Source organism: Berghia stephanieae, chromosome 10 (assembly GCF_034508935.2).
Source record: "Berghia stephanieae isolate SIO BIC M18660-M18661 chromosome 10, UCSD_Bste_1.3, whole genome shotgun sequence".
In the NCBI taxonomy this organism is placed as follows: domain Eukaryota; kingdom Metazoa; phylum Mollusca; class Gastropoda; order Nudibranchia; family Aeolidiidae; genus Berghia; species Berghia stephanieae.
In genome coordinates, this window is record NC_088369.1 from 46,597,898 (window position 1) to 46,612,897 (window position 15,000).

At 39.2% G+C, this 15,000-nt stretch overlaps 1 protein-coding gene across 8 annotated transcripts in view; it reads right to left on the reverse strand.

Moving 5' to 3' along the window:
- LOC144955877 (uncharacterized) overlaps window positions 1-15,000 on the reverse strand; it is a 21,709-nt gene that overhangs the window by 5,995 nt on the left and 714 nt on the right. For 3 of the 8 annotated variants that reach the window (XM_078886128.1, XM_078886124.1, XM_078886122.1), the window contains exons 2-4: window positions 3,616-4,364; window positions 2,387-2,489; window positions 1,099-1,277 (exon numbers count right to left, since the gene is read on the reverse strand). In XM_078886128.1, coding sequence (XP_078742254.1) covers window positions 1,099-1,277; window positions 2,387-2,489; window positions 3,616-4,352 — 1,019 coding nt within the window. In that variant the 5' untranslated portion in view covers window positions 4,353-4,364. Of the gene's footprint in view, window positions 1-1,098; window positions 1,278-2,386; window positions 2,490-3,615; window positions 4,365-14,174; window positions 14,329-14,416; window positions 14,610-15,000 lie in introns of those variants that run through there. The other 5 variants (XM_078886123.1, XM_078886120.1, XM_078886125.1 and 2 more) reach the window with 5 other exon arrangements.

The window sequence follows — 15,000 nt, forward strand, 5'->3', positions numbered from 1 at the left end:
TATGACAATCATTTGTCTGGCTAGTAGAGAGAAGGAAAATCCTGTAATTCCTGTGACAATCATCTGTCTGGCTAGTAGAGAGAAGGAAAATCCTGTAATTCCTGTGACAATCATCTGTCTGGCGGGTAGAGAGAAGGAAAATCCTGTAATTCCTATGACAATCATCTGTCTGGCGAGTAGAGAGAAGGAAAATCCTGTAATTCCTGTGACAATCATCTGTCTGGCTAGTAGAGAGAAGGAAAATCCTGTAATTCCTATGACAATCATCTGTCTGGCGAGTAGAGAGAAGGAAAATCCTGTAATTCCTGTGATAATCATCTGTCTGGCGAGTCGAGAGAAGGAAAATCCTGTAATTCCTATGACAATCACCTGTCTGGCGAGTAGAGAGAAGGAAAATCCTGTAATTCCTATGACAATCATCTGTCTGGCGAGTAGAGAGAAGGAAAATCCTGTAATTCCTGTGACAATCATCTGTCTGGCTTTGCAGATTCTCATCTAGGTGGAGAAGATATTTAATGACCTTCAGCTATTCCACTTTAATCATTTTTCCCTTTTTTGGTTACAAACTCTTACTTTTGTATCTCGCATATTTTAGTCTTTAAAAAAAAGCGCAATATCCACTTAATGTGCTCAAAGCGCTTTACAAGGACTACCTTACCAACAGCAACATGTAACATGTAGAACTAGACATGACACCTGTTGGGCGATACTACAGTTTTTTTCAGACAGAGACAATGCTGTTAACAGCCAGGTATTCATTTTATACCTGAGTATGGTGAGAGAATGTGAGTAAAGAGCCTTTTCCAAGGACCCAACTATGCACCAAGCGAGGCTCGAACTTGGGACCCTCCGATCCGAAAGCAAGTGTCATAGCACTATGCCACATCGCCACAATATTACTATATCATACTTTTTACTACTATTATTATAGCCTATTAAAATATGAAAAATCATACTGACTGGTTGACAAGCCAAATGAAGATGCTGCCAATGATAATGATATTTATAATGACTGTGAAAACGAAACAAGAAGAAAAATATGAATAGGAGAGCAGGAAATTCTAAAGAGGGACCATTTCGTTTATTCAATCCTCTTACCGCGTCAAAAGCAGATGCTTTAGGCCACACAAATGCCTCCATGACTGTGTGGCAGATGCCAGAATGGACTCGTCCTCAATAAATAAAGTCTCCACATATCTCGGATCACCAGCAACGAGCAGCTCGCAGTAACGCTGTAATTCTAGAATTGTATAATCCATTTTGGTACTATGACTATTCTGTAGAAAACAGAAAGCATGGACAGAAACTAAAAATTAAAATTCATTTGCTTATGAAAAAAATCTGATAACATTTTCTATAATGTAGAATAATGTTAAATTAAAAATCAACAATTTCTGTAAAATTCATGAGGAATTTAATGTTAGCATACTTGCTGGAAACACGAACGATACAAATCATATTCGACAAGTGTCTTAAAAGGCTGCATGTGGTGTAATAAATACTGTATTTTTAGGTCTATAAGTCACAAAATTTTTGTCTCGATCCAAGCACTCATAGTTCAGCCAAGTTTGTAGGCTTCATGACTATCTTTATGATATCGTAGTGAATAAATTATGATCACAAAAATCATACATCACCAATGAATGCTCGTATTTTCCAATGTCCTATCAACCAAGTGTAAAGGCTTCATGACATTGCCACAAATAAATGATGACTGAAATCATACACAGAGCCTTTCAGTTCAGAGCAGCTTATGGTGGCAGGAAATTGATTTTTTGTAAAAATTGAGTGGTGAAGCTAATAGTCTTGTGTGACTTCTTCTTCTTCTTCTTCTTCTTCTTCTTCTTCTTCTTCTTCTTCTTCTTCTTCTTCTTCTTCTTCTTCTTCTTCTTCTTCTTCTTCTTCTTCTTCCAGCTTATCCCTCAGTTTGCAGGGTTGCCATAATCAATGCCACATCTCCACGCATATCGGTTCAGAGCATCATCTTCCTCCAGGCCCAGTTCTTTCATATCGTCCTTTACCTTATCCCACTATCTAGTCTTTGGACGTCCCTTGTTCCTCTTTCCCACCAATTGTAAGTCCAATACTTTCCTTCTCACGTACTCTCTCTCTCTCTCTCTCTCTCGTCTCTTTACATGTCCGAACCATTTCAATCTATCTTCTCTCATCTTTATTGATACATTCTTCACTTCAGTCAATCTTTGAATTCGTTAATTTCTTTTCTGACTTAGACTATTTTTGTAGAAAACGGTAGGGGCTGCCTGAAGCCGGTGATCGTGAAAATACTAACGAGAAAGTGAAAATGGAGAGGCTTCGTAAGGTTTGTTCCCATATGAAGCCTCTCCATTTTCACTCTTTCGTTAGTATTTAGACTATTTTTGTCTACCTTAATGGTTTGCGGGGGACGATCCAATCCCAGCATGTCCACCGTCCTTGCCTGGTATATGACTAAAATGTCACTGTCACTGCCAGGTAGACTACAATTGTATCTGGTGAGTCAAATTTAAATATCACAGACATGAGCATTTCTAAATCACAATATCCATTTTGCACATGTCAAGAGACGAGAGAGGGAGTACGTGGGAAGGAAAGTGTTGGACTTACAAATAGCAGGAAAGAGGAAGAAGGTGACGCCCAAGACTAGATGCTGGGATAAGGTCAAGGACGATAAGAAAGAACTGGGTGGAGGAAGATGGTGGGATAAGGTAAAGGACGATATGAAAGAACTGGGCCTGGAGGAATATGATGCGTTGAGCCGAGATGCATGGAGATGTGGCATTCATTATGGCAACCCTGCAAAATGTGGGATAAGCTGAAGGAAGAAGAATTTCCATTACAAATTACACGTGCTCAAAATGCTTGACAAGGGGTCCCTGGTCAAAAGCCCAATGTGGGACAAGTCATGATGAAAGGTTAGACAACAATTATTTCCTACAGAGACAATGTTGTTAATGATCAGGTACTCAATTTACACCTGAGTACGATGAGAGAATGTAAATAAAGAGCCTTTTCCAAGGACAGAAATATGCAACGTTCAAAGGAGGACTCAAACCCTGGACCTTCCATCTGAAGGCGAGTGTCATACCACTAGACCACATGATGATGATGATGACAATGACAATGATGATGATGACAATGACAATGATGATGATGACAATGACAATGATGGCGATGGTGATGATGGCGATGGTGATGATGATGATGATGATGATGATGATGATGATGATGATGATGATGATGATGATGATGATGATGATGATGGTAATAATGACCATAATACTGCATCTTAATTTCCAATATAAATACCTCATAGGATTCAGTCAAAATTGTTGCTGTCATTTAAGATTTCAAAATATACGAAAAAAAATGTTATCAGAATATAAGATTATATTTTATCATGTCAAATGGTCACTCACAAATGAAAAGCTCTTAAAATCTTCATTATCAAACTGCTTTAAAAGAAACCATGATTAAAATTATGGCAATAATAGTTTGGTCTAAATTGACCCAAAAAAATGACTTAGAGTTGTTTTTTAAAATAAATATCTCAATCCTGAAAAAGCTCACAAATGCAGCTGTATAGGGCATTAACATTTATGAGGAAAACAAAATCACCTTTGACTTCCAAAAGGACAAGCAAGTAAAACCTTTCCAAGCTCCTTTTCTATTTTCTCCACAATAGCCTGCCATCCTTTGGATACATCATCACAGAAACCGATTGCGTTTTCCTCTTCTTTAAAAAATGATTCTTTTGCTTTGATCTTTTCTAGTTTTTCATTTTCCAAATCTCGTCTCTTCTCACATGTACTCGTGAAATGCTTGTCAATCAACTCGCACATAGAACTACCAACTTCCTGAGACATTTCTTGCCAGTTCCTTGCTTTATTGACGCATGAATTGTCCACCAAATTCAAATCTTTCGTCTTGTTAAAAGGCAGACACTCATAGGAATTCAAAGACTGAAAGTGTGTAATCCACTTGACTTGAAAACGGACCCAGTCATTGTCATTGTCAGCAAGGTGTGCGGTGGAATCATGAGTCGAATTAGTCGTATTTGCATCACTGTTGCAAGAATCATTTTCTTTCAGTTTGAGCGGATACAGACTTTCACAATAACCATGCCATCCATGTTGATTATTCACGCTGAAAACTAAAATAACTTTATTGTTAGGCTTGGAATGGGCTTTTTCAAGAATATCTTGGGGCTGTGGCGGTTTAGTCCGTTTACGAAATGCCCATTCTCCTGTTGAAATACATGTTTGTAAATTTTCTAGAGTTGCACATTTTACAACAAAGAATGATGAATCTTTCTTCTCATAATCAAAAGGAGCTGAATTTTCAAATCCCGCCATTTTCTGATCTCTCTGGGGGAATAGAAATAAACAAATCATATTCGCAAGTACAATTTCAAAAGTAAAGCATTTTATCACGTTTGGGCACTGTCACTGACAGTAGACATTAGACCAATCATTATATTGTCACTGACAGTAGACATTAGACCAATCATTATACTGTCACGACAGTAGACATTAGACCAATCATTATACTGTCACTGACAGTAGACATTAGACCAATCATTATACTGTCACTGACAGTAGACATTAGACCAATCATTATACTGTCACTGACAGTAGACATTAGACCAATCATTATACTGTCACTGACAGTAGACATTAGACCAATCATTATACTGTCACTGACAGTAGACATTAGACCAATCATTATACTGTCACTGACAGTAGACATTAGACCAATCATTATACTGTCACTGACAGTAGACATTAGACAATCATTATACTGTCACTGACAGTAGACATTAGACCAATCATTATACTGTCACTGACAGTAGACATTAGCCCAAATTTCATTATACTGCCACTGACAGTAGACATTAGACCAATCATTATACTGTCACTGACAGTAATTAAACCAATCATTATATTGCTGACTTTCAGTTTTCATTTAGCCAATCATTATCTTCACATGACGTAAATTAGAACAACTCATTATACTGCCACCTGACATTGACATTAGACCAATTCCTTTTATGTCACTGCAGTAGAATTAGACCAATCAAATTATACTGTCACTGTAAAAGTCAGACATATAGACCAATCATATATGTCCACTGACATAGACATTGGACCAATCATTATCATGTCACGTGCGGTGACATGAGCAATTCATTATATGCATCGACAGTAGCATTAGACAATCATTATCTTTGTCGACGGACAGTTACATTAACCATCATCATTTGTCATGCACGTAGAACATTAACCAATACTTATATGTCACTGACAGAGACATTAGCCATCATTTTGTCATGACATAGACTTAGCGTCTATCTTTAAAATCATTCACTGTACATACATTAGACCAATCTTATTGTCACTTGAACAGAGACATTAGATCTATCTTTATAATTCACAAGTAGACATTACCAATCATTTATTGTCACTGACTGTAGACATTAGACAAATCATTATTGTCATGTACATATTTCATGTAACCAATCATTTACTGTCACTGACAGTAGACATTAGACCAATCATTATATTGTCACTGACAGTAGACATTAGACCAATCATTATACTGTCACTGACAGTAGACATTAGACCAATCATTATACTGTCACTGACAGTAGACATTAGACCAATCATTATACTGTCACTGACAGTAGACATTAGACCAATCATTATATGTCACTGACAGTAGACATTAGACCAATCATTATATTGTCACTGACAGTAGACATTAGACCAATCATTTAACTGTCACTGACAGTAGACATTAGACCAATCATTATACTGTCACTGACAGTAGACATTAGACCAATCATTATACTGTCACTGACAGTAGACATTTAGACCAATCATTATACTGTCACTGACATAGACATTAGACCAATCATTATACTGTCACTGACAGTAGACATTAGACCAATCATTATACTGTCACTGACAGTAGACATTAGACCAATCATTATACTGTCACTGACAGTAGACATTAGACCAATCATTATACTGTCACTGACAGTAACATTAGACCAATCATTATACTGTCACTGACAGTAGACATTAGACCAATCATTATACTGTCACTGACAGTAGACATTAGACCAATCATTATACTGCCACTGACAGTAGACATTAGACCAATCATTATACTGTCACTGACAGTAGATATTAGACCAATCATTATATTGTCACTGACAGTAGACATTAGACCAATCATTATATTGTCACTGACAGTAGACATTAGACCAATCATTATACTGTCACTGACAGTAGACATTAGACCAATCATTATACTGTCACTGACAGTAGACATTAGACCAATCATTATACTGTCACTGACAGTAGACATTAGACCAATCATTATATTGTCACTGACAGTAGACATTAGACCAATCATTATACTGCCACTGACAGTAGACATTAGACCAATAATTATATGTCACTGACAGTAGACATTAGACCAATCATTATATTGTCACTGACAGTAGACATTAGACCAATCATTATATTGTCACTGACAGTAGACATTAGACCAATCATTATATTGTCATGACAGTAGACATTAGACCAATCATTATATGTCACTGACAGTAGACATTAGACAATCATTATACTGTCACTGACAGTAGACATTAGACCAATCATTATACTGTCACTGACAGTAGACATTAGACCAATCATTATACTGTCACTGACAGTAGACATTAGACCAATCATTATATGTCACTGACAGTAGACATTAGACAAATCATTATACTGTCACTGACAGTAGACATTAGACCAATCATTATACTGTCACGACAGTAGACATTAGACCAATCATTATACTGTCACTGACAGTAGACATTAGACCAATCATTATACTGTCACTGACAGTAGACATTAGACCAATCATTATACTGTCACTGGCAGTAGACATTAGACCAATCATTATATTGTCACTGACAGTAAACATTAGACCAATCATTATACTGTCACTGACAGTAGACATTAGACCAATCATTATATTGTCACTGACAGTAGACATTAGACCAATCATTATATGTCACTGACAGTAGACATTAGACCAATCATTATATTGTCACTGACAGTAGACATTAGACCAATCATTATACTGTCACTGACAGTAGACATTAGACCAATCATTATATGTCACTGACAGTAGACATTAGACCAATCATTATACTGTCACTGACAGTAGACATTAGACCAATCATTATACTGTCACTGCAGTAGACATTAGACCAATCATTATACTGTCACTGCAGTAGACATTAGACCAATCATATACTGCACTGAAGTAGACATTAGACCAATCATTATACTGTCACTGACAGTAGACATTAGACCAATCATTATACGTCACTGAAGTAGACATAGACCAATATTATACTGCCACTGACAGTAACATTAGACCAATCATTTACTGCCACTGACAGTAGACATAGACCAATCATTATACGTCACTGACAGTAACATTAGACCATCATTATATGTCACTGACAGTAACATTAGACAATCATTATACTGTCACTGACAGTAGACATTAGACCAATCATTATACTGTCACTGACAGTAGACTTAGACAATCATTATAGGTCACTGACAGTAGACATTAGACCAATCTTATACTGTCACTGACATAGAATTAGACCAATCATTACTGTCACTGCAGAACATTAGACCAATCATTATACGTCACTGACAGTAGACATTAGACCAATCATTATACTGTCACTGACAGTAGACATTAGACAATCATTATACTGTCTGACAGTAGACATTAGACCAATCATTATACTGTCATGACAAGAGACATTAGACCAATCATTATACTGCACTGACAGTAGACATTAGACCAATCATTATACTGTCACTGACAGTAGACATTAGACCAATCTTATACTGTCACTGACAGTAGACTTAGACCAATCACTATACTGTCACTGACAGTAGACTTAGACCAATCATTATACTGTCATGACAGTAGCATTAGACCAATCATTATACTGTCACTGACAGTAACATTAGACAATCATTATACTTCCGACAAGAGACATTAGACCAATCATATACTGCCACTGACAGAGCATTAGACAATCATTATACTGTCACTGACAGTAGATTTAGACAATCATTATATGTCACTGACATTAGACATTAGACCAATCATTATACTGTCACTGACAGTAGACATTAGACCAATCATTATATTGTCACTGACAGTAGACATTAGACCAATCATTATACTGTCACTGACAGTAGACATTAGACCAATCATTATATTGTCACTGACAGTAGACATTAGACCAATCATTATACTGTCACTGACAGTAGACATTAGACCAATCATTATACTGTCACTGGCAGTAGACATTAGAATAATCATTATACTGTCACTGGCAGTAGACATTAGACCAATCATTATACTGCCACTGACAGTAGACATTAGACCAATCATTATACTGTCACTGGCATTAGACATTAGACCAATCATTATACTGTCACTGACAGTAGACATTAGACCAATTGTTATACTGCCACTGACAGTAGACATTAGACCAATCATTATACTGCCACTGACAGAAGACATTAGACCAATCATTATACTGTCACTGACAGTAGACATTAGACCAATCATTATACTGTCACTGACAGTAGACATTAGACCAATCATTATACTGTCACTGACAGTAGACATTAGACCAATCATTATACTGTCACTGACAGTAGACATTAGACCAATCATTATAGTGTCACTGACAGTAGACATTAGACCAATCATTATACTGTCACTGACAGTAGACATTAGACCAATCATTATACTGTCACTGGCAGTAGACATTAGACCAATCATTATACTGTCACTGACAGTAGACATTAGACCAATCATTATACTGTCACTGACAGTAGACATTAGACCAATCATTATACTGTCACTGACAGTAGACATTAGACCAATCATTATACTGTCATTGACAAGAGACATTAGACCAATCATTATACTGTCACTGACAGTAGACATTAGACCAATCATTATACTGTCACTGACAGTAGACATTAGACCAATCATTATACTGTCACTGACAGTAGACATTAGACCAATCACTATACTGTCACTGACAGTAGACATTAGACCAATCATTATACTGTCACTGACAGTAGACATTAGACCAATCATTATACTGTCACTGACAGTAGACATTAGACCAATCATTATACTGTCACTGACAAGAGACATTAGACCAATCATTATACTGCCACTGACAGTAGACATTAGACCAATCATTATACTGTCACTGACAGTAGATTTAGACCAATCATTATACTGTCACTGACAGTAGACATTAGACCAATCATTATACTGTCACTGACAGTAGACATTAGACCAATCATTATACTGTCACTGACAGTAGACATTAGACCAATCATTATACTGTCACTGACAGTAGACATTAGACCAATCATTATACTGTCACTGACAGTAGACATTAGACCAATCACTATACTGTCACTGACAGTAGACATTAGACCAATCATTATACTGTCACTGACAGTAGACATTAGACCAATCATTATACTGTCACTGACAGTAGACATTAGACCAATCATTATATTGTCACTGACAGTAGACATTAGACCAATTATTATACTGTCACTGACAGTAGACATTAGACCAATCATTATACTGTCACTGACAGTAGACATTAGACCAATCATTATACTGTCACTGACAGTAGACATTAGACCAATCATTATACTGTCACTGACAGTAGACATTAGACCAATCATTATACTGTCACTGACAGTAGACATTAGACCAATCATTATACTTTTGGGTGCGAGAGTAAACCACACAAACTGTCTCATTAAATTAATTTTAAAAAGGGGCAGGATAATGAATAATGCTCTCCTTTCTATCAACAAATGGTTTTGAGATTTCATGACAGGGACAGAATTTTCAGACGATACAACAAAGACCTCTTCGACTGTTTTTCATACAGGGATGATCTAATCATAAAGTAAACATCATTTTCTTTAAATTAATGCAGGAATCATGAGTAAAAACACACTGATTGGTTCAATTATTTTTTTTCGGTTCTTCTGAGAGAGAAATGAAAATGATGGCTTATTTGACAGACTTTTAAGAGATTATTTACATTAACACAAATGTCTAAAAAGAATGAAGATTTTAAAGGTTTGGTTCAAGCATACGACATAGAAGTATAGGTCCAAGAAGAACAATGTTTGGTTCAAGCATACAACATAGAAGTATAGGTCCAAGAAGAACAATGTTTGGTTCAAGCATACAACATAGAAGTATAGGTCCAAGAAGAACAATGTTTGGTTCAAGCATACAACATAGAAGTATAGGGCCAAGAAGAACAATGTATGGTTCAAGCATACAACATAGAAGTATAGGTCCAAGAAGAACAATGTTTGGTTCAAGCATACAACATAGAAGTATAGGTCCAAGAAGAACAATGTTTGGTTCAAGCATACAACATAGAAGTATAGGTCCAAGAAGAACAATGTTTGGTTCAAGAATACAACATAGAAGTATAGGTCCAAGAAGAACAATGGCTGTAATCTGAGGCTACTTTCAGAAACGCACAAAATGTATGGACTCGACTAGTTAACAAAAAATTGCATAAATATACAATAATAACATTATATAGGAACGAAAAGACAAAACATGACGTGAGTTGTTTGAGGAGGGGGAGAAGAAGAAGAAGAAGAAGAAGAAGAAGAAGAAGAAGAAGAAGAAGAAGAAGAAGAAGAAGAAGAAGAAGAAGAAGAAGAAGAAGAATATAAAAGTAAAAGCTCTATACAGTACAGTTCCGATAATAATTTAAGGAAAAGGCTTTTCGGACCCGAGTCTGAATTGCTTCCCGTGACAATTCGGACTCGAGTCTAAACTAAACAGAACTCCGTCGCTAACCAGTGTCGAGTCTGAACAGTCTCTGATGGCTCTTCAATTCGGAATACTGCAATGCAATGCGCCCGAATGATGAACTTATCATAGTGAAACTCTCAGTTACTATTCCGTTTGCAGCTATAGAAACCGTATTGGTCTCCCCAAACACACACACACACTCATGAGTATCTCTATGTCATTAAAAACAGATTAATCACACACCCACCCCCCCCCCCCCCCAACAACCATTTCCACAACCCAAGAGCCGGCGGCTATTTCTCTTTGATCTTGTATCGTATCACCATGTTCTCCCCTGCGTCCAGCGCCTCGGTCGTTTGCGGGTAACCCCTCCCCCATTACCAGTTGATCATTTTCTCTCCGTATTAACCAGTGCTTATTTTATTAATAAGCACATAGTCCAGTATTATCTAATAATATTAGTATTAGACGTATATTAGTACTCTGCCCCTACCCCAGTGGCATGGCTCTATTGCATGGTTTGCTGCCAAAAATCGCCTCTATTTTTATATTTAGAAATAAAACAGCATATTTTTTTAATTAAAAAAGAGAATTAAGATACTGCCTTTTGTCAAAGTCCGACCCATACTGCCTTTTAAATAAAACGCTCAATGCCCAAAGTCATATTTTTCTCCTTTCCCCGCACTTTTTCGCGCCCGCAAATGGCAGCAGCCTCTTATGGTTCACACTATTATGTTATGACGATCGACCCAATCAGCAAAGTCCGGTCCGCATTCGTGCACCGTCGCAAACCCACTGGGTAGCATCGTCACAACACACCTTTCGACTAGATGCTCTGCCGTCTCGGGTTCTTGCCCACAGCGTAGTTAGACCCCACCGATGTAACGCACTTGCCGTTAGGCAGCTCCTCGACCAAAGCCGATTCGCAGCTACCCAGTGTCTCCTCTTACTGGTATCAAATCCTGGCAACTTCTCACCAAGCTTAGAGGAGTGTAGGTCCCCGCCCCCACGAGGGATTGAATTAATCCAAACTGACTTCACTTCACTAATGGCTGCACCCACTTCTCGGGGACTGAACGGGGCCGTCCAGTCCGACTTATCCGCAGGTAGCGAGTCCAAAATCGTACGGTACGCCTTGCGGACACCGCGCTCAAAAGCCTGATTAGGGACCCGTTTGCTACGGCTCTTAATGTTCTTGGCAATTGTGTCTGCCTCACACTCCGGTGCAGCCTTCGCGTAATTCCAATCTGGGTCCAATTTCTTTATCAAACGCCAAGCGTGGCGGCTGGAGTGTGTAAAGTCGAGACTTTCCACGGTCTCCTGCCACCGTTGCTTCCTTCCCTCTGCCAGAGACTGAAGTAGTCTATCGGCTGCGTCCTGGGACTGGGTCTGCTGGTACTCTCGGTACAGCTCTTCCGACTCTGCTGTCCAGCAAGGGGTGTAGAATTTCCGTTTGCCCCGTGGAATAGAGCGTTGAGCGCTCTTAACCAGTAGCCTGCTAAATTTGGTTATATTCTTGGACTTGGGAGGAATAGCAGGGCAGACCTGCTCGATATAGGAACTGAATTCCTCCCAGTCAGCCTTCCTGAAGTTCCATCTGCAAAGTGGGAGATACTGCACCCTCGGTATTGTCACCCCAGCTGTGACAAGAACCGGCCTGTGCTGGCTATGCGGAAAGTCCCCGAGGACTGTTCGCTTCACCTGCAGCGGTTCACCGTTCGCGCCTTTCGTAACGAGGGTGAGGTCTGGAGTATACTCCTTCTTATGGCGGGTACCCCGGAAGGTACCCTTGGCTGTAGGATCGTACACTAGGTGTAGATCATTACAGTCCATCCATGAGCGGAGTTGTCTTCCTGCCTCGTTGCAGTCTCGGTAGCCCCATTCGTGATGGTGGCTATTAAAGTCTCCCAGACAGATGGAAGGATGGCTGACGACCGGTACCGGTGGTGTAGTCCAAGTCGCTCTAGGTGGTTTGTAGATATTATGCAAACACAGTCCACCTACTTCCACGGAAATTCGGTTCACCCCATTGCTGTCCGTTATGCTCTCAATGACCCTTACCTTCGATGGCTCTTTAGCGTAAATGCTAACCCCTCCTTTGAGCCTCGAAGTGTCCTCGCGTTGGACCACCGTATAGCCTGGGATCTGGAATCAGGAAGATTGCACGCCTGAGTAAAGGTGGGTCTCCTGCAACAGGAGGATGTCTACGCTATGGGCGGCCAATAGCTTTGATAAAAGCTAATTTTTTGCCATACTCTGGCTCTCGACGTTCAGGGACAATATGTGCGTCAGTTCGCCATCCCCGCTGTCGCATTTTCCGCGAATCAATTGATGAGTGGGACGCTTGCTTTTTTCTCGAACGTGCCGACGACCCTGGCGACACGAACGCGGTATTATTTGGCTAGGCGGCAGACCGCTTCGCCATTGACGGGACTGATTGGGACTCGACATGAAGATAATAGTGTGGTGCCCGGGATAGGGCTGCTATTCGGGCACCGGGTTGGATCAAATTTAGTCACACACCAGGGCGAGCAGCTCATTTGGCTCGATACCCGGGATGGTCTCGTGACGGTCGACCGGGATTTACACCTTTGCCCTCCCGTGTGGCTCAAGCCCCCTCACCAACTGCAAGGTAAAGATCCACGAGGGGGCGCAAATGGCAAAATATATAATGTAGAAATGTCATACATGTATCTTTTGCAACACGCTCATGGCAAATCAAATAAATCTTCCAATCATTACATAAAGACACTCTTTTTTCTGTGCGAGGACAAATTGGTTGTTAACGTTAACAATAGCGACTACAATTGTAATCTCCCCAAGACCATGAATATTTAAATCTATGGGTTTTTTGTTTGTTTTTAAGGCGCTTGCAACACATTTAGGTCATATCAGTGCCAGTAAAAAGGGAGAAATTGGATAGTAAAAAGTTCTAGAATTATAATTAAAAAGTACGCAAGAAAAAGTAAGACAAAGGGGAATAATAGATCACCATTTTTGAAGGTATATAGCCATCTTCGGGAGTTCTAAAATGTGACTTGTTCGCTCACTCGCCCTCCTACCGACTGACAACTGAGAACGAACAGCTCCCCCCCCCCACCTTAACACTCTTCACTTTCGACCAAGCTTCCACTTCCGACACTTCCAGTGATTGCGCAGGCGCATTGTGGCAGGAGTCCGAATTGCCACGGGAAGCAATTCAGACTCGGGTCCGAATTGCCACTTCGATAATTTACCCATCATGCCATTTGCCATACCATTCGTTTACCGTTTACCGTCATTTTTCATGCAATTCCACAGAGCAGAGTGACCAACAAACTGTCTCTTTCGACTTTGTGAGTTTCACCGTTCGCTTACTTACTTATGGATTGTTTCCAGCACAGGAACAGTCGGCACAGCCTTAAACTTAATCTAGAGAGCTGAGCCGGTGTTACCAATACTTAGCTTCTATAACCAGGACAAATCATTCGTTTGGACAGAAAAATAAATAAAAACTTACCGCTTACCGTCAAAAGCAGTTTAGATTTGAAGATGCATTTGTTTTCTATCAAAAAACATTCGGTAATGGACAATCCTTGATGAATTTCAAAAGTTGTGTTGAAATTATATCCTAATTGTTTTCATGTTTAATTCCTCGCGAAATCATGTGGGTCCCGTTTCTGTTATCAAGGTTCCGCCTAGCCAGGCAGGGTTGCCAGATCATTTTTGAGTAAGAGACCAAACTAGCTATAGCAAGAGGCCAGATCCTCGGCAGGAGCCCAAATACCACCAAACCCACCTTAGCCTCGCGAAAACTCTTTAGATTTGTTAAACAATTTAGATAGGATAAGGAAAATTCGTATATATAGAAGCATTAGCAAATGCAATCTGTGGCGTTAGCACGTGTTGCATTTAGATATTTAGATTGCCAAATAAAAAAGTTTTACCGGTACCAGAGTAAAACGATATAACGGGGAAAGTCAGAGGAAGCCAAAAAGTTGGTTACAGGAGGCCAAATTTTGGGAGGCCAAACTAGCAACCCTGGCCCCAGGTTTTTAAAAAAGTTTATTGGGGAAAAGATACGGAACAAAGTGTCCATAGATA